An 18,852-nucleotide genomic window follows, 5' to 3' on the forward strand; every position below is an offset into this window, starting at 1 on the left:
TATCTCAGAAGCTAAATGCATATTGCATTTTCATCGATATTATTTAAAAAATAAACGTTTGAAAAAGGGGTATGTTTTTTACTTATAAACAATTGTAATAACTTTTATATTTTTTTAGGTACAATCATTGGATAGCTGGTAAAAAACTTTCTATGATCAATAGGAACGAAGTTAGCGACTATTTTTAAAAAAATCATATCTCCATTGTTTATAAACATTAAGAAGTAAAATTTGCACAAATTTTGAATGAAAAGCTAAACTTTATATTGAAACTTATAGCTGTCAAATTCATCCAATTTTTCGAAACTTACAGCTCTTGGAAACGAAGGTACTTTCAAAAGATCGTCATAAAAAAGTGGAGAGAATAACTGTTTCAGCTCCGTTTTTTTTTGACATTGGAACTTCAAATTGAAACAAGTAGGAAAAAATGTACATTATCTCGGCTTCCATTGCAGCTGGAGGCCCCTTTATTCTGGGGTAGCTCGTCGAAATATGAATAACTACATAGTTTTCACTGGCCGGAAAATATGGGAAACATCGAAAAAATTGAGTCTATTTCACCGTAAAAACTTACTTTTTTTTTTAATTTGGCTGGAATAGTCTGTCGCAGTATTAATAACGATGACATAATTTTCACCACCCCCCGGAAATCTCAGAAAATCCTGGAGAATCAAAATATATATTTTTTTTTTTTTCATTTTATATCAATGATGTAATAATATGTACTTATATATTTTATAAATTAAGTTTTAAACTAACTACATAAAATGTAATTTTTTAAACATTATATTATTATATTCCTTATATTAATTATAATTGTTTGTATTTTTATAAATAAAAATATTGATTTTTCCTATTCAATACTGATTCTATTTTTCATACAAATATGATATACAATATTATTCTAATCGGCGTTACTGCTTTGATAAAATAAGTCGATTTTTCATCACTTGCCTTATTAAATTTTGCAATGTTTATTGAACTTTACTTTTTTTATTTTCTTTACATACATTGGTTTAAAAGTTAAAATTTGGTTCATTCATTCGACTTCACTGTCAGCTCTGAACCTTTTTGTTGCAGGTTGTTTGCCTTCATTTATTAAATCAGTCTCTAAATATACATCTTCAGAATCACTGTCGTCATCAAACGTAACTGTACCGAGGTTGCAGCATATTTTCTCCTCTACTTCTTCCTCAGTACAATTTATGCACAAGTTTGTACAATTCAAACCACGTTTTCTGCTTTTTTCTGTTTTTTTTTTAAATGTGAGTTTTTTACCAGCTATCCAATGGTTGTACGTACAAGTCTGTAGCTTGAAAAATATAGAAGTTATTACAATTGTTTATAAGTAAAAAACATACCCCTTTTTCAAACGTTTATTTTGTAAATAATTTCGATAAAAACGCAATATGCATTTAACTTCTGAGGTAGTTTAAGTCTTAGAGAATCCTATGAAATTTACTAAATGTGTCTAGCATTATTCATAGGGAAAGTTCAATAGTTTAAATAATTAGTCTCAGGGATAAATAAATTAAATAACTTTTAAACTAGGTATTTGATCGATCGGAGAGAAATTTCGCACAAATTTAAAAGACGGTAATTCGTCGATGTTAAATGTAATAATAACAATTTATTTTGCTAATAAAAATATAAGTAAAATTTATAAATTAGTGCAAAAAAATTGTTTTCTTTTTGCAGGTATCTCCGTAAATTATTTATCAATTTTAATAAAAAAAAACGGAAAATAAAGATATTCTTGATATAAAAAAATGATGTAAATATTGTTTATTTAAAATATAAGGGAAAAAATTAATAGACAAAAAACCAAATTGTGACCATAAATTATTGTTAAAAAAAACGCGAGGTAAAAATACGGGTACCTTTTCATCTATTCGTCATCTAGTAGCCCCCACCTATGTATTAAAAGCTTCAGATATCTGCGAAAATTGTTGCCGTGAAATCGAGGATTTTTGCATAACCAGACTAGGCTATATCGTTTTCGATCTAGTTCAGATCATACTCAGTGCCTTCTTTTGGTACTCGTAGCTAATACTAAAATTGCAATACCAAATACTTTATATATCAGTAATTGTTAACCCAAAAACGTTATTAATTGATTTATAGTTGGCAGAAATATTATTTTTATAAAAGTGTTTACAATTAGCTGCTTCAGTAAAACGTAAAATGGGAAAGAAAACTCAAATATAAAAATGTCTGCTGCAAAACTGCAGATTGTAAATATTTAAATTTTGTGTTTTCGTGGTAAATCGATTTGAATAATAAATCAAATATAAGTGAAATTTCCTGTAGTGCCTTCAGGAAAAATCGATTCTTGTTTCAGCTAATGAAGTAATCTGAATAATTTCCTTTGGGATGTGTTTTTTAAGGCAGAAGCTACGTCGAGCTTTCTAAAACTTGCTTCTATTCCCTTCTATTTTCCACATTACGTCGTGCCTGTAGTTTTAAATAAATTTTTCGATTTTCTACAGAAATAAAATCATACAAAAATATTAAAAAGGTTTTTATTTAAATATAATATAGAGATAGTAATAAATAGAGATCGTAATAAACGAAACGAAATAGAGATTGTACTTAATAAGTTTTAGAGTGAAACTAGCGGACCAACTCGACAGGGAGTTTTTTAAATGAAATTTTTATTTTGCGAGAAAAATTAAGAGATCAATACAAACAATATAATCAAGAATATACATAAAATACATCAATAATAATGCAAGTAAAAAAAAAGTGATTATGGAAGTCGACCTCCAAACGGGAATGCAATTTTTAGTTCATCAAATGTCGACATGGATATCATTTAGCAGTTAATTTTGCATGCTGATCACGAATCCGGTGTCAGATTTGCTCTATCTTGACGTTTTATGCGCGTTTCGGGTCACTTCCGGTGTCGGATCGCAACCGAAAGTACATATTTAGATTCGTCTCGACGAGACCTTTCGATCCATATATACATTGTGGGGTCTAAAACTTAAAGTAAATTTTAACTTCCGGTCATCTCAAAACCGGAAGTGAATTTTTGTACCAAAATTATATCTTGACAATCTCATACGTAATACTAATAATATTCCGAAAAAATATTTTAATTATCTAATATGGTTTTTGAGTAAAGTGGTGGACAAGAAAAGGGCTTAGCGTTTTAGTATATAAGATGATGTTTTTTAATTTTTCTTGCCTTTCTGTATTTTAGTGAAATGTAATTTGAAGCATCTGTACTTTTCCAAATACCACCTGGTAGTGTGTTACGGTGTATTCTGCAATGACAGATCCTTTCCAATAACGCTATTTTGCTTTAGGTGGTCGTCTAAATTATTGCTCAAGTATATCCTGTGCCCAAGTTTTCCGTTAGGTTTCTTAAATATATAATTCAAAATACCATTTACCATTTCTTTATTTATTTGGTGAATTGGATCTTAGGTTTAATTTGTTTGTGTATGTATATGTATGTGCTTGGTTGAAATCTTGACTGTAAAACCGATGGTTTTCATCGTTCTACCGTAATGGTTTAATAATTTATTTAACAGAGGGAACCTGCCGCTAAGATAAGAAAAATGCCCACTCTCAGAATTCAATTGTTTTATTTTTTTATATTTTATGTGATTAGAAAATAAGACTTAGCGTAATTGCAGCTTTCCACTTTCTTCCTTTTCCTCTTACCCCAAAAATGTAATTTTTTCGTTTTTATTATTATTATTGTATTTTTGAAGAGTTTCGTCGAGAAATTTAAAAAAAATTCACATGCGTAGTTGCCGCTATTTTGTGTATTTTATCAAAAAAATATATTTTTGATTTTTTCCCAATTTTCTGTAATGTGCTTCACCTTTAAAAACCCGAAAAACTGATTTTTAGGGGTTTCTGGGGATTTTTCTCATTTTATAGACTTTAAAATAGATTAAATCAAGGTTTTTTGTGGGGTATATAATAATTTAAAGTACCGTAAAGTTGCCTATTGGGTGACTTAAAATGTAAGCATAAATCACTGTAAATAGCAAGTAAAGCGCTGTACTATAGATGACATATAAATTTAACTTTTAAGAAATCTCACACAACTTTACCACGTTGGTAATTTCCCCAACAGGCCTATATTAACCCTTATCCGGAAAGGTGTGTCCATCGGACACACTTACAGATATGTTACTATATATTTCAAAAATCACAGTATATTATGACCTCAAAAATTAGGACTTTTTTTTTTTTTTTTTTTTTTTTTTTTTTTGTACCGCATCAACCCCTAGGGTTATTAGCGGGTGGTATATCTTTATTTTAGAAAAGTTACATTTAGTATATTATTAAAATTTACATAGCAGTTTTGTAAAATACAAACATTTTATGTTATGTTACAGTTTGTTATACAGTTTACAATTTTTGATAAAATTTATTGTATTGCTGATGTCTTCTTTTAGAGTTTCTTTCAAATTGTGTTTTAGTTTTGCTGTCGATCTTGCTGTTGAGTACACTGGACAGTCTATCATTATATGTTGCACTGAAAATGGTATTTGACAGATGTGGCAAATCGGCTGAGGGTCCTTGGAGATGATGTATCCATGTGTAAATTTTGTATGACCTAGCCGCAGTCTGTTAATAACTACTTGGTCATGTCTTTTAGCTGGGAGCGGTAGTAAAGCAGAAGTAACATCTGGTTTGATACTTTTTAATTTTGCTTCTGTTTGGTTCCATTTTACTTGCCAGATTTTGTTCATGTAAGTTTTTATTAATGTTTTTTGGTCTGAAATTGGTATGTTTTGCATAATAGGAATTGTCATGTTATTGATAGTTTCTGTTGCTGCTTTATCAGCTGCTTCATTACCCTTTATCCCAACATGGGATGGTACCCATAAAAATGTTATGTTTTTACCACATGTTTGGACATTGTATAGCATGTCTTTTATTAATGCTAAATTGGCATGAGTAGGATACATCTGCTTGACACCATTTAAGGCACTTAGAGAATCTGATATAATAAGAAAGTTTGTATCAATGCTGGTACATTGGTTCAGTGCGTTGAAGATTGCCTGCAGTTCTCCAGTATATATGCTACACTCCTTGGCTAGACGGGTGACAGAGGTGTTGTCTTCAAAAATAGCTGCAGCAGCTACACCATTACTGCTTTTAGAGGCATCAGTAAAAATTAGTTTAAAATCAGGGTATCTGGAGATGGTAGACCGGAATTGCTGTTGTATTTCAGAAGGATTGTGTGAATGTTTGGGATAGTTAAGTAAGGTAAAATCTACTTTTGGTATTTGAACTTTCCAGGGAGGAGACTGGCATCTGTTTGTAGAAGTGGCTCTCAATTGATGTATATCGAATTCAAATCGATTTATTCGTTCATTGAAAGGTAAGTTTCTAGGGCAATAATTTGAGTACAGATTTGGAGGGTTGCTCCTTATTAGGCTTGTTATAAACGGGTTTTCCTTTGCACTGAGATATTTAGTAGCACAACACATTGAAAAATATTGTCTTCTGAGAGTTAATGGCGGTTCTCCTGCTAGGACTTGAAGGCTGCTAATTGGCGTGGTTCTGAAAGCTCCGAAAACTATGCGTAATGCTGTGGATTGGATGATGTCCAGTTTGTTCATTTGAGTTTTAGTAGCAGTTTCGTAGCATATACATCCATAATCTAGTTTGCTTCTAATTAGAGCTTGATATAATCGCAGAAGAATAGTTGTGTCTGCGCCCCATTTGTGATTGGAAAGAACTTTTAGAAGATTTATTCTCTGTTGGCATGATTTAATTAGTTCATTTATGTGCGATGTCCATTTTAGTTGAGAGTCGAATGTCATTCCCAAAAATTTGATTTCATTGGTTGTTATAAGAGTATTTCCGTTAAGTTTTAAATTTAAGTGGTGTTGTGTTTTTCTTTTGTCAAATATTATTACTTTAGTTTTTTTGGTTGAAAATCTCAAGCCTATATCTAAAGACCACCCTTCTAATTTATTTAGTGTATTTTGTAATATTGATGCAGCTGATTTGAGGTTTTTACTTCTCATATATATTACAAGATCATCGGCGTAAAGGTTTGCTTTTACTGGAAGCATAAAATGGTTAGATACGTTGTTGATTGCTATTAAGAATAGCAGGGGGCTTAATACAGATCCTTGAGGGATACCATTTTCCAGTGATTTCTTAGTTGACATGACACCGTTTGTTTTAACTTTTATACTTCTGTTCTCCAGGAAGTTTTTGGCGAAGGCTAGGAATTTACCATCTATTTTCCAACTCTTCATTGTTTTTAAGATGTGATATGTCCACGTGGTGTCAAATGCTTTTGTGATGTCAAAGAAAATTGCTATTAATTTTTGTTTATGTATAAAAGCTTCGTGTATTTCAGATTCTAATGCTATAATGTTATCTATTGTAGACCGTTCTGATCGATACCCACTTTGGATGGATGTAAGGAGATTTTTCTTTTCTAAGTACCATTTTAATCTTTTGCTTAGAATTTTTTCCATTATTTTACAGATGCTACAGGTAAGAGATATTGGTCGATACGAAGAAGATAAGTTTTTTGGTTTATTGTCTTTTAAAAATGGTATTATAATTGCTTCGCGCCAGAGAGATGGAAATTTATGGGTCGAATAAATTTTGTTGTAGATCTCTACTAAAGTAACCTTCGCGCTTATAGGTAGTTTTTCTATGAAAATTGGTGGTATGTCATCAGGTCCAGGTGAGGTATTTTTGAGGTTATTAAGACTTTCATTTAATTCATCAAGTGTTATGGAAGTGTTTAGTGGATCAGCAGTATCTTCTATATTAATTTTTGATGCTTCTGTTCTTTCTTTGTGTTCTAAGAAATTTGGGTGGTACTGCTGATTGCTTGAATACAACTGATAGTGTTCTACTAAAATTTCTGAGATTTCGTGTTTGTCTGAAGTTGTTAGATCATTTGTAGTGATTGTGTCAATATGGTTAAATGTTTTTGAACCTTTTATTTTCCTTATTTTTTGCCATATATCCCTTATGGGCGTAGACGAGTCAATTGACGACACGTAATTGGTCCAGCTCTCTTTTTTCGCTTGTTTTATTAAAAATCTAGATCTGGCCCTTAAAGATCTAAAATTGTTTAAGTTATTAGGTGTGTTAAACTTTTTGTATATATTAAAAGCATGTTTTGTTTGCTTTAAAGCGGATGCGATTTCAGTGTTCCACCAAGGAAGAGGAGCTTTTGTGATATTTTTGGTTTTTCCTATAGAATCTCTGGCTGCGTCTAAAATTATACCATTGAAAGATGATAGAGTAGTGTCTATATTATCTGATATAACGAGATTTGGTATACGTATGCTTACTAAGTTCGAGTATTTTTCCCAATCGGCTGACTTTAATTTCCAAGTTTCATATGGTGTTGTACAGGTTTTTTCATCTTTGTCATGAGTAATTATTATCGGAAAATGATCACTGTCGTATAGGTGGTCCAATGTATTCCACTGTAAAAATGGAGCTAAAGTTGAATCACTGATAGATAAGTCTATGGAGGAAAAAGTGCCATTATGTGCATTGAATCTAGTAGGTGCTCCTGTGTTTAATAAAACTAGTTTTATGTTATTAATTGCTTCTAATAATATTCGTCCATTTTTATTTGTTCTTTGTGATCCCCATGCGATGTTGTGACAGTTTGTGTCACCCAAAATTAATTTTGGAGATGGAATTTGTTTAATTACATTTTGAAGTTCTAATAGAGTAGTTTCGTCAGGATGTGGTAAATATACGTTGCATATGTTGATTTTAAAATGATGTATTACCGAAACTGCTACTGCTTCCAGATTTGTATTTAACGGAATTTCTTGGGATTGGATGGTTGAATGTACAAAAATTCCGACTCCACCACTGGATATTTGCTGTACTGCTCGATTTTTTGTATAGGGCATATAATTTTTTAGTTTTGCTTGATTGTTGGAAAGACGAGTTTCTTGAAGACATATTATTAGTGGTGACAGTTCATTGATTAGCATTTTAATGTTTTCAATGTGGCTATAATAGCCATTCAAGTTCCATTGAAGAATGAATATAATTGGACTATTGAGATAAATCGTAGTCGCTTTCTTCAGTGAGGGAAGATTCATTTGTTGGATTTATTTTCTTTATAATTCTTGTGATATTATTTTTCATGCGTCTATCATTTAATTTTGAGTGAACCATTTTTAATAAGGTGTATAAGCCGTCAAAATCTTCTGTATAGTTTTTAGCTGTGACTTCAGGAAATTTTGATCCTATTGCGTTTATCACGAAGTCGCATAATTCAGAGAAATTTAGCGTATATGAAGGAGATGCTGTCATTAAAATGTTTTCAATTGGTTTTAATGTGGCTTCGACATCTAAAGCCTTTTTCTTTTTTTTGTGTGCGGATTTTTTTGGAGTTATGAAAGTTTCGTTTAGGTTTTTAGTTTCTGAGATTTCAGGAGAGGTTGAAATTTGCCTTTTTGCTTGATTGGTTGTTTTACTATTATTGCTGTTAGCTTTAGTTGAAGGTATGCTGTGTACTATAAGCGAATCATTTGTCGTTGGGATATCTGCAGAAATAGGGTTGAAACAGTTGGTTGTATCATCTGAAATATTTGTTGCTGAATTATTCTGATTTATTTCCATGAGTTCGAGTTCTGAGGTATAAGGATCTTTAAGTGTTTCTGTACCAGTTGATGTTGATGTGCAGTTTTCTTCTTTGTGGCCAGTAGTATTACATCTAGAGCAATTTAAACCATCTAGGGATAGGAAGATTCTGTAAGGAGTGTTGTCATAGGTTATTAAGATTGTATTTGGAATTGGTTTGGTGATTATCGGAGAGACAAATATTTGCCGCCTAAAGCTTAAGACATGACTATACTCAGACTCGGGCATGCCAACTTTTAAAAACGTTAATTTGGATACTGCAGTTATTTCTAGTTGTTTCAGTTCTTCTTCTAAAATACTGTTCGGAATGCTGGGGCAGATGTTTGATATTACTAGTCTCCTTGCTGGCGTAATAAGTCTTCGAATTTCTATCTCATTGCCTTGGATGAGTACTGTTTTATGGTTGTTTAGTAAGGTATCTACTATGCTAGTATTGTTCAAGTAAATACAAACTCTGTTGTTAGCTATTCGTGATGCAAAGATAACATTTTTTGGTGTGAGTAGAGACCCTATGGCTACTATGTATTCATGTATTTTAATACCTTGGATAGCTGACAGAATAATGGCTTGTTCTTTTGAAGGAAAATTGAAGTTGCTTACTGCATTGGAGTATGTCGATGTTGATGATGTAGTAGGTATACTAATATTTTCAGAATTATCCATTTTTAATTTTTGTTTTCTTCATTTGATAAAATTTTTCTAGAGCCGGTCTTGTATCGGCTAATTAGTTCGACTTGTGGAAGTTGCCAAAAAACCAGAGACTGGATTAATTGATGTTTAGTAAGAGCAGATTTTAATCGGCACTTTATCAACTAAACGCAGGGTTGGAATCTCGAATTAAACTTTAAAATGTGGAGAAACTTTAAAATGTGTAACCACACTTTGACAGTTATTTGACACCTCAAATTAGGACTTTGTTAGCTTTAAAGTAAACTTATTGGAGACAACAACTAAATATTTTAAGCTACCTAATCAAAATATAATATAAAAAAATAAAATTATTTTTTTATTTTATTTATGGCGGTTACGCCACTGGTCATCAATATTTGTCGACTGTCGGTCACGTGAAGTACTAAACAAGCTATGACTAGTTTGACTAGTAATTTATAAGTAAGTATAAAATAAAACGTAGATTGAGACTAGTATACTTCATGATACAATTTCAGCTCTTGAACATTGAACAACATATCAGAAACAGTCAACCAGCAATGTGTGTTGCTAAAGATAAAACTGAGTGGTGATCACAACCTTTTCCGAGTGGACGAACACGAGTTCATAATTTAGTAAAAGAACCACTACACAAAGTTCTATTTCCACATGGAACACGCATTGAAGACCCACTAGACATATTTCGCTTATATTTGACTGAAAATGCTGTGGATGACATTGTCCGTTACACCCATCTAGAGGCTCATCCTGTATTGCAAAATAAACCATGTAAGTCCTACGATAGAATTGAAATGTATGCTTTCTTTGGTCTCCTGTTTACCGCCGGGCGTCTGAAATCAAACTGTGAAAGTTATCAAGCTTTGTGGAATTCAGTTTATGGACCACAGATTTTTCTAGCCATTATGGGTATAAATCGGTTCAAAGAGCTTTTGCGTTTTATTCGTTTCGACGACAAAACGCCAAGATCCAAAAGACATAAAAGAGATAAACTAGCTGCTATACGGGATATATGGGATCAAGTACTAGGAAATTTGAAAAAGCATTATTTGCCAGGACGAAATATAACAATTGACTAGCAGTTGATTCATTATCGTGGAACATGTTTATTCAAACACTATATTGCCTCAAAACCCGACAAATATGGAATAAACATATTTTGGGCATGTGATTCAGAAACTTTTTATCCTCTAAATGCGATTCCCTATCTCGGCAAAGAAGGTAATCAAGTAGCTACTGGTTTAGTACGTAAAACCAACAGAAACGTAACATGTTAGAACTATTTTACGAACTTATATATTGCTTATAATATGCTATCTAATGGTTTAACAATTGCTAGCACAGTTAGAAAACATAAAAAGTTTATTCCTCCTGAGTTTCAACCATGTAAGAACAAGGAGCCATTGTCTTCTACCCTGTCTTTCTACCAAGGAGCCATTGGTTTTACAAAATAGACAACATTGGTATCATATGTGCCTAAGCCTATGAAAAGTGTCAGTGTTGTCAACAATGCATTACTCGAATAAGATTAGAGAGGAGATGAACCATAACCCAGAGATTATAATTCTCGACTATAATAAAACAAAAGGTGAAGTTGACTCGCTCGACCCGATAGTGGATCAATATATGTGCAAACGTAAAACAAACCCGCATTGGATTTTCGCATATTTTATGAATATGTTAGATGTATGCTGTCTATCATCTTATGTTATTTGAATCAACCCGCATTCAAACTGGAATATAATAAGACACAAAAAAAGACGTATATTCATAATTAAAACAGCAGAACAACTTATAAAGCCCCATATTATCCGCAGATCGAACGTAGGACTGTCTAAATCAACCAGATTCCTTATGGCAAACTTTGCAGGAGAAGCAACTGCCACTACTGCCACACCTCAGTCAACACAGAAAAAAAGATCTTACTTATATCTATTAAAAAAATCAAGAACAGAAAAACAAACTTGTAATAGTTGCAGCCAGAACATTTGCAACGAGCACAGCAGTGTAAAACATGAGGCTATTAGTTGCCTAAGAAAGTAATACAATGTCGTATCATTGTAGATACTTTAGAATTATAGGTTAAGATTTGCGTTGTTTTTTAGTTTTTATAGACCAAGCACTCACTAATTATTACTTTATTATCTAAAAATAAAAATTCAAAAGAATTGTCACATATTTTAATAATTATAACATAAAATACCATAATATTGTTACAATGTGTCCGACGGACACACTCTGTCCTACTACGTCAGAAAAAATAAGTGTCCGGATGAGGGTTAAGAAAGTATTCTTTTTAAAAAAGCTTCTCGGTCGAGTGGAATAAGTCATGTCGCTTTGAACCCGGATTTTATGTTGTCATTTTTGCCCCTAGTTCTACTAATGTTGTTTTCAGTAGACATCAGTGGAAATCTATTTTTCCTTATAGGTCCAGGTTGTATTTACTTTCATTAAGTTTTACCTTCCATTTACCCTACTAAGCTTCTCTTTATTTTTGTTGATACTGTACTCGTTCAGATCTACCTTCTTAGGATGAGGTGGTGCCTCCTTGTCGTACTTCACGCTGTATACATAAATTTTTGTTTCTTGTTCAGATAGTCTTACTTTATCTGTGGCATTTTGGTAGATATGTTTGATTATGATAGTGAGCAATGAACTATTCGGCATTCTATATATGCTTTTAATATTTTTTGCTGGCTTATGGTATCAAATGCTTTCTCATAGTTCACGACTATCAGTGCTAATGGTTTGTTTTATTTTCTAGACTTTTCTATAAGGTTCTCTATCACTAGTATAGGATCATTAGTGTTGTACTCTGATATAAATCCAGCTGGTTCTATACGCTAATAGAATTCTAACTTAGCATTCAGTCTTTTTTTGATAATTTTTGGGAAAATTTTATATACATATGATAGCAAAGTGACACAGAGGTAGTTTTTTAGATCTGTTGTAACTATATATGTATCCAAGATCTCTCAACAACGTATCTCGCCACAAGATTCAGATAACCACATAATACCAATCAAATAGACTTATTCTTGTTAATCAACGTTTTACAAATTCTATCAAAAATGACAAACATTATCCTTAAGCAGACTTTGGCTCCGATCATATCCTATTAGTGGCAGGCAACCATACAATCGAAATGTAAAATAATAAAGAAAAACAAAATTATGCCGATATTTTAATTCTTGTTCAAACAATATTAACTTACCAAAAAGGAAATTTCTGCTTCAATAAGCTTTAGAACTTACAATCCAAGACCAAAAATGCAGAGCTTGTCGAAGAAAATTGACCCAATGCTATGGGATATCAACAACTAAAGTCAATTTGAGCTTGCCTGGTACAAGGTATCCACCAGTGGTAGATAAATGAAAAAGTGTGAGTAATGCCAGTAAAATTAGCGATTATTTGAAGCACAGATTTTATGTAGTCATGCAAAGATTCTGTTCACGGTTTGTTTGGAACACAGCGACCAAATAGAACCTTGAGGCTCAATATGAGTTAATTTATCTTTGCTACAATGTACGTAATAGAACGTATTTAATTAACGAGGGATTAAAATCAATACTTCTACTACATATCCCACAAGAACAATGTAGATTTGTCCCTGGAAGAGGCATACGAGAACAAATCCTCAATCTCAGACAAATTATAGAAAAATCTAGAGAATTTAATCTAAAAACATATTTGTGCTTCGTTGACTACTCGAAAGCGTTCGATAATGTAAAATACCTACTGAGTAAATATATACCTACTGAAACAACTGTATATCAACAACACAGCAAACGTAAGAGTCAACAACATATACTCCGATAATTTTAAACTAAAAGCCGGTGTTCGTCAAGGATGTATTATCTCTCCCATATTATTCAATATATACAGCGAACACATGCGCATTGTATTCGACGGATGGCAAGGAGGAATATCAGTCGGAGGCCGAAAAATCAGCAGTCTCTGCTATGCTGACGACACTTTAGTACTAGCATCATCAACAAATGACCTTGAATACATCATGAACAGACTAGACACTATTAGTCGTGAATATGGACTTAAAATTAATGTACAGAAGACCAAGGTAATGATAATCGATGGAATTAGAAATAACTAGCCGGAAATACGAAACGTAGCGGGGTTTTAAGTAGTAAGCCGTTTTAATTACTTAGGTTCTGTTATCACAAACAATGGTGGATGCGAAGAAGAGATACATCGACGCCTTACAATGGCCAACTCAGCAACGGTCTAAAATCTGGAAAGATACGGACATAACCAGGAACACGAAACTGCGCATAGTACGGATGCTTATCTTTCCTATCGCTACCTATGCGTCAGAAACTTGGACCATTAAAAAGTCCGACTCACGACGTATAATGGCCTTTGAAATGTGGGTGTATCGTAGAATGATGCGCATACCCTGAACAACACATCTCACAATTGTCTCAATATTGACAGAATTCGACATCAATACTAGGCTTACCACAATCATCAACCAAATTATATTGAGGTACTTTTGACACATTACCAGACGAATGGAAGGCATGGAGAGGTTTGTGGTTCAAGGCAAGGTAAATGGTAAAAGAACTCGAGGAATATCGCCACTTCGATGGTCAGACCAAATAAATTGCGCTACCGGTTACTCTTTTTCTGAGGCAGCATACCGCGCCCAGGAGAGAAGAATGGATAGCAACCATTCGTTAAATAGCATAACGTCACCACATAAATAGAGCTTATTACAATCAATATGTGATTAGTCTGTGTATATAACATCGATTGAAAAACTAAATCCATAGGTATCGCGAAAGGATCTATAAGACCCGGCGCAATTAAATACGATATAGTGAATTATATATGCTCGACCACTGTCAGGTTAAACAATAGTAGACAAAAAGTAAGGAAGGTTTGGTGGTCCACATAAATTCAGCGAAATTTGACAGTATTTGTCAGCTTTCTCCCTTGCCTAAACTTTTACTGACTTAAACCATCAGTCAGCGTTTTGAACATTAAACTTGTTCTTTTGATGCACGTGGATTAACATATTTTTTCATGGATTAAATAACATAGCATTTTTATTAATCGGAGATTTTACTTACAGCTGACTCTGGTCTGCCTGGAATTCTGGCAAATGTGACACCAATAATCATGTTTTTACTTGTCTACACTTGTTTACATATGGAGAACATCAACTCAGATTTTTTTAACGCGTGCATCTGGTCACCTTCAATTCTGCTTATTGAATACCATTAGTCATCACCACCAAGTAGGTGGCCTGTTTCAGCTGAGGAAAAAAGTATAGACAAAAAATCATGATGAATAGTTGCAGATGTTTGCAAATGTTTTCTCAGTTAGTCTGTATTAGCAGGTGTGGAGAGGAAAAATCTGACCAATGTTATCAAATTTCGCTAAATTTTAGGTGACCAGATGCAGGCGTTTACACAGGTGGTCTGAAGTAATAGTGGTGTATACAGATAATAAAAGCTTACCACTGGTGTTAACATGTGCACCACAAGACCTCTTTTATTTCCTATTCCTATCTTCTGACAATAACTTTAATTATAATAATATTGCAGTACCCTTTTTAAAATTATATTTACAATATTATAAGGCATGTTGTAACTAGACATTTTTAGTTATAAATAATTTAATTTTCAATACGCGTAATTTTTTACAATAAAAATCCTTTTGAGCATTATACATTTTTTGAACACCAAATAAAAAACTCTGATATGAATAAATAATAAGTTAACAAGACACTCTTGCAAAATAATTCCACTTATTGAGTATCCATTACTATTCACATCAGCTTTAGAGTTGAGTCAACAAACCCTCAGCTCTCTCTCTTCTCGTTTTTGAATGATTGATTTTATCCGTTTCCAGGTCATATTGTGAGCGAATATTTAGAGACTGTCGTCTTCAAACTTGTTACGTTCAATCACCAGCTTATCCCGGCATCTATCCGAGAAATTTGCATTGTAGATACTACCTAAACACTCGACTGCCTTTTATCAAGCTCTACATTGAAAACGAAGAGTTCAACATCGATGGCCAGAGATGTGAAAATATTATGACTTGTCCGATGAGACCTATATCATCCGGTAAGTACACCAAATAAGTTGTTCTTTATAGTATTTTTGTTTTTGTATAATAACAATTAAAAAAATGCAAATTTTATATACAGGGTAAGTTTAAGAGCGACATTGGTCGATAATTCCATTATGGTACCTAGATAATATCCAAAAAAGTTATTTATAGAAAAATGTAGGCAATGATATTTTATAGGCTTGAAAAATATGCCTAATTTTAAGGGTTGTTAATTACTAGGTGGTAATAATTTACTAGCTGAACTTCCAGATCCACGTTAGTTTAAAAACAAATTATTTAACATTTCACATTAAAATTTAGCCCCTTTTTAATTTATAATAGCTTGTCTTTTACCATTAATATCATTAACAAATGTTACTTTAAATCCTTTTTCTAATTATTTAAATAGGTACAGAAAGAGGTTATGTGTTAAATCTAAAACAATAAGTGCTTTTATATTAATCTTTGATCTTATTATTATTATTACTACATAGTAATAAGGGCTGGGGTCCCCATTTACAAGAAAAATGAAATAGTACATTACAAAATAATTTGTTACGCAAATAAACTATGAACTAGTAAATTGTATACAGTATTGTTCAGTTTACAAACATGTAACAGTCTAGTTGGTTTTTAAAAGAATTTATAGATGGGGAATTTATAATTTCCGTTGGGAGACTGTTCCATATACTAAAAATACTATTACACAGAAAATGTTGGCGCCTTGTCCATGAAAAGGATTCCTTCTTCAGTTTCAAACTGTGACTACGTAGTCTGCTGTGATGATCTAAAATAAACAAATGCTGCAGATTTACATATCCAAACCTTAAAATTCGGAAGTTGATAATTAAGTCACCACGGAGTCGACAAGCTTCAAAAGTTGGTAACCCTGCTAAAGAAAGTCTTTGTGGGTAATCTGGCCTTCTTCGTTTGAAAGATAGTCTGGTGGCTTTCTTTTGAACATTTTCGAGAAGAGTTCTATCGCGTACTAATTCTGGGCACCAAACTGTTCCACAGTACTCCAGTAGGGGTCGGACATAAGTTTTATACAAACGAATAGAACCCGAAAAGGATATTTTTGTAAAAGTCTTATTAAGTAGGTATAATTTACTATTTGCCTTTTTAGTGATGTTTGAAATATGCTCCGACAAACTCAAATTTTTACTAATTGTAACACCAAGATCACAATATGATCCCACAGTATCCAGTAAAAGCCCGTCTATCGAATAAGACAAACGCGGGTTATTTTCCCCAAATGTAAAACTACACACTTATCTCTATTTAGAGGTAACATCCAATCTGAACACTACTTGAAGATCGAATCTAAGTCACTTTGTAAGTCTTGTCCACTCAAAAGTGGGTCAGTAAATATTTTTGTATCGTCTGCGTAGAAAGCTTTCCTAGATATGATATGAGAATCAAGATCACTAGCATACAACATAGCATAGCAAAACAAATCCTTATGGCACACCACTTAAAACTGATTTTTTAGATGATTAGCATTTTAATCCTGTTTTGCGTGGTTTGACAACATTTCCTCTGTAATTTATATATTCTCTCTTTCGCTTCCTGCTATCTGCTCTTATTTTAACGACACTTTTTCTCTCTGACATTATTTCAAAACATAAGTTGAATCACTTTAACAAAAACTGAAGAACTCTATTTTATTTTATTATTATTTAACAGTTGATTATAACGTAAAACAACAAGAGGTTAATTATTCTCCAAACAGTAAACATCTGTCAATAATCAGCTGGCCGCGCAATGTCGCCAATAGTGCTTTTATTTATGAAAAGCCACTTGTCAATGACATGAGGCCTTTCATAAATAAACAATAATTTTAAACTAAAATATCTAGTAAAGAAATAACAAGACATAAGGCTTTTCATGAGAAAACCATGTGCGATCAAATGGGTTATTTTCAGGATTAAACAAAAATTTGAAAAAAAGTGACATGAGACCTTTCATAAATAAGCGATTCAATTCTTGACATAGTTTATGTATTTATGTATAAAAAAAACAAGACACTTATTTCCTTCTGATATCTAGAATATTTGTACATTTCAAGAAACATTTATTTTTTCACCACATTTCAACAATTACATCAGAGGACATTAGCACCGTTTTTTACTTCAAAAGCATAAATAAACTCAAGCCAACAACATATACAAAGCTTCATGGTGTAAACACAGCGATAACAATAATTCCTATGTAATTCCGTTTCTTGCTTCTAGTGTCGAAAAGACCGAAGGAATTGCGGGCAATTTCCTTGAATCTTATTGCGTCTCAGTAAAGGCCTTATCAGGATTTCCTTCCAGTCAACATTCGAAAAAGTTTAAACGAATACTGACGCGTTAATTGAACCCGGGATGGACGATAATTATCTAATATAATATTATAGCTTGAAATCAAAATGTTCTTAAATATAATACGAACAAATAAACATGATAATTATTTATATATAATAATAAATAATAATAAAACTATTCATCCTTGTAGATTATTTACATAATATAGGACATGTCAAAGTAAAAGGAAACGTTAAAGACTACCTATACAATATAAACATACACATAAATATAGAAACAACATACAACATATATCTAAGACATAAATTCCGAGACACTATAAAAACATGACTCGATGAGATAAGTCTTCAATTTATTCTTAAATGCCCTATCATCATCTGCTTCACTTTTTAATTTGGATGGGAGCTGATTAAAAAACCTTACTCCGCTATAATCAGGGTTTTTTCCAAACATAGAAGTGTAATGTTTAGGAGTCCTAAAGAAATCTTTTTTTCTGGTACGATAATTGTGTACATCTGAATTTGATTTCAATCTATTGATATTAGCTTTTGTATACAGAATACTTCTGTATATAAAAATTTAGGGAACAGTGAGTATTTGATATTTTCTAAAATGCTCTCTACACGTATGTCTATATGGTAAATTAAAAATCAAGCGAATTATGCGCTTTTGGGCTATAAAAACTTTCGAGACATTTGTTGCACTGCCCCATAGAACAATATTATATGACAAATGTGAATAGATGATAGCGTAATAAACATTAAGTATCTGTTCTGTTGTAAATAATGTAGTGTACATTTATACAAAATTCAAAAAAGTTGTTTCGACATAGTACAAAATGTTGTGATGATTTGTCTTCTTTCTTCAACCATGTATGTAGACTTGGATTACATAAGCCTTCGTGGAAACAATTTTTTAAGTCGAAATGGTAATAATAATGATTGTTGAATTTAAAGGTACTTAATTTTTCGAAGTGAATTTCGCGTGTTTTTTCGAAGTGAATTGAACTTTTCTGAAAGTCTGTATGAGGTAATTAAAAAATATATTCATGAAGCGGCAAATGAAGCACTGGGAAAAGTTGAAAATCGGAAAAAAGGAAAACCTGAATGGTTGTCAACGGAACTAGAAGAGAAAGTTCTCAAGAAAAAACAAGCATATCACATATGGCTTCAATCCAAAGATC

General features: G+C 32.4%; 1 protein-coding gene across 1 annotated transcript in view; it reads left to right on the forward strand.

Annotated features, from left to right (window-relative positions):
- LOC140436425 (cubilin homolog) overlaps positions 1-18,852 on the forward strand; it is a 989,698-nt gene that overhangs the window by 877,700 nt on the left and 93,146 nt on the right. Inside the window, exon 4 of the mRNA XM_072525245.1 lies at positions 15,157-15,374. Within this exon, the coding sequence (XP_072381346.1) occupies positions 15,157-15,374 (218 nt within the window). The remainder of the gene's footprint in view (positions 1-15,156; positions 15,375-18,852) is intronic.

Source organism: Diabrotica undecimpunctata, chromosome 3 (genome assembly GCF_040954645.1).
Source record: "Diabrotica undecimpunctata isolate CICGRU chromosome 3, icDiaUnde3, whole genome shotgun sequence".
Lineage (NCBI taxonomy): Eukaryota > Metazoa > Arthropoda > Insecta > Coleoptera > Chrysomelidae > Diabrotica > Diabrotica undecimpunctata.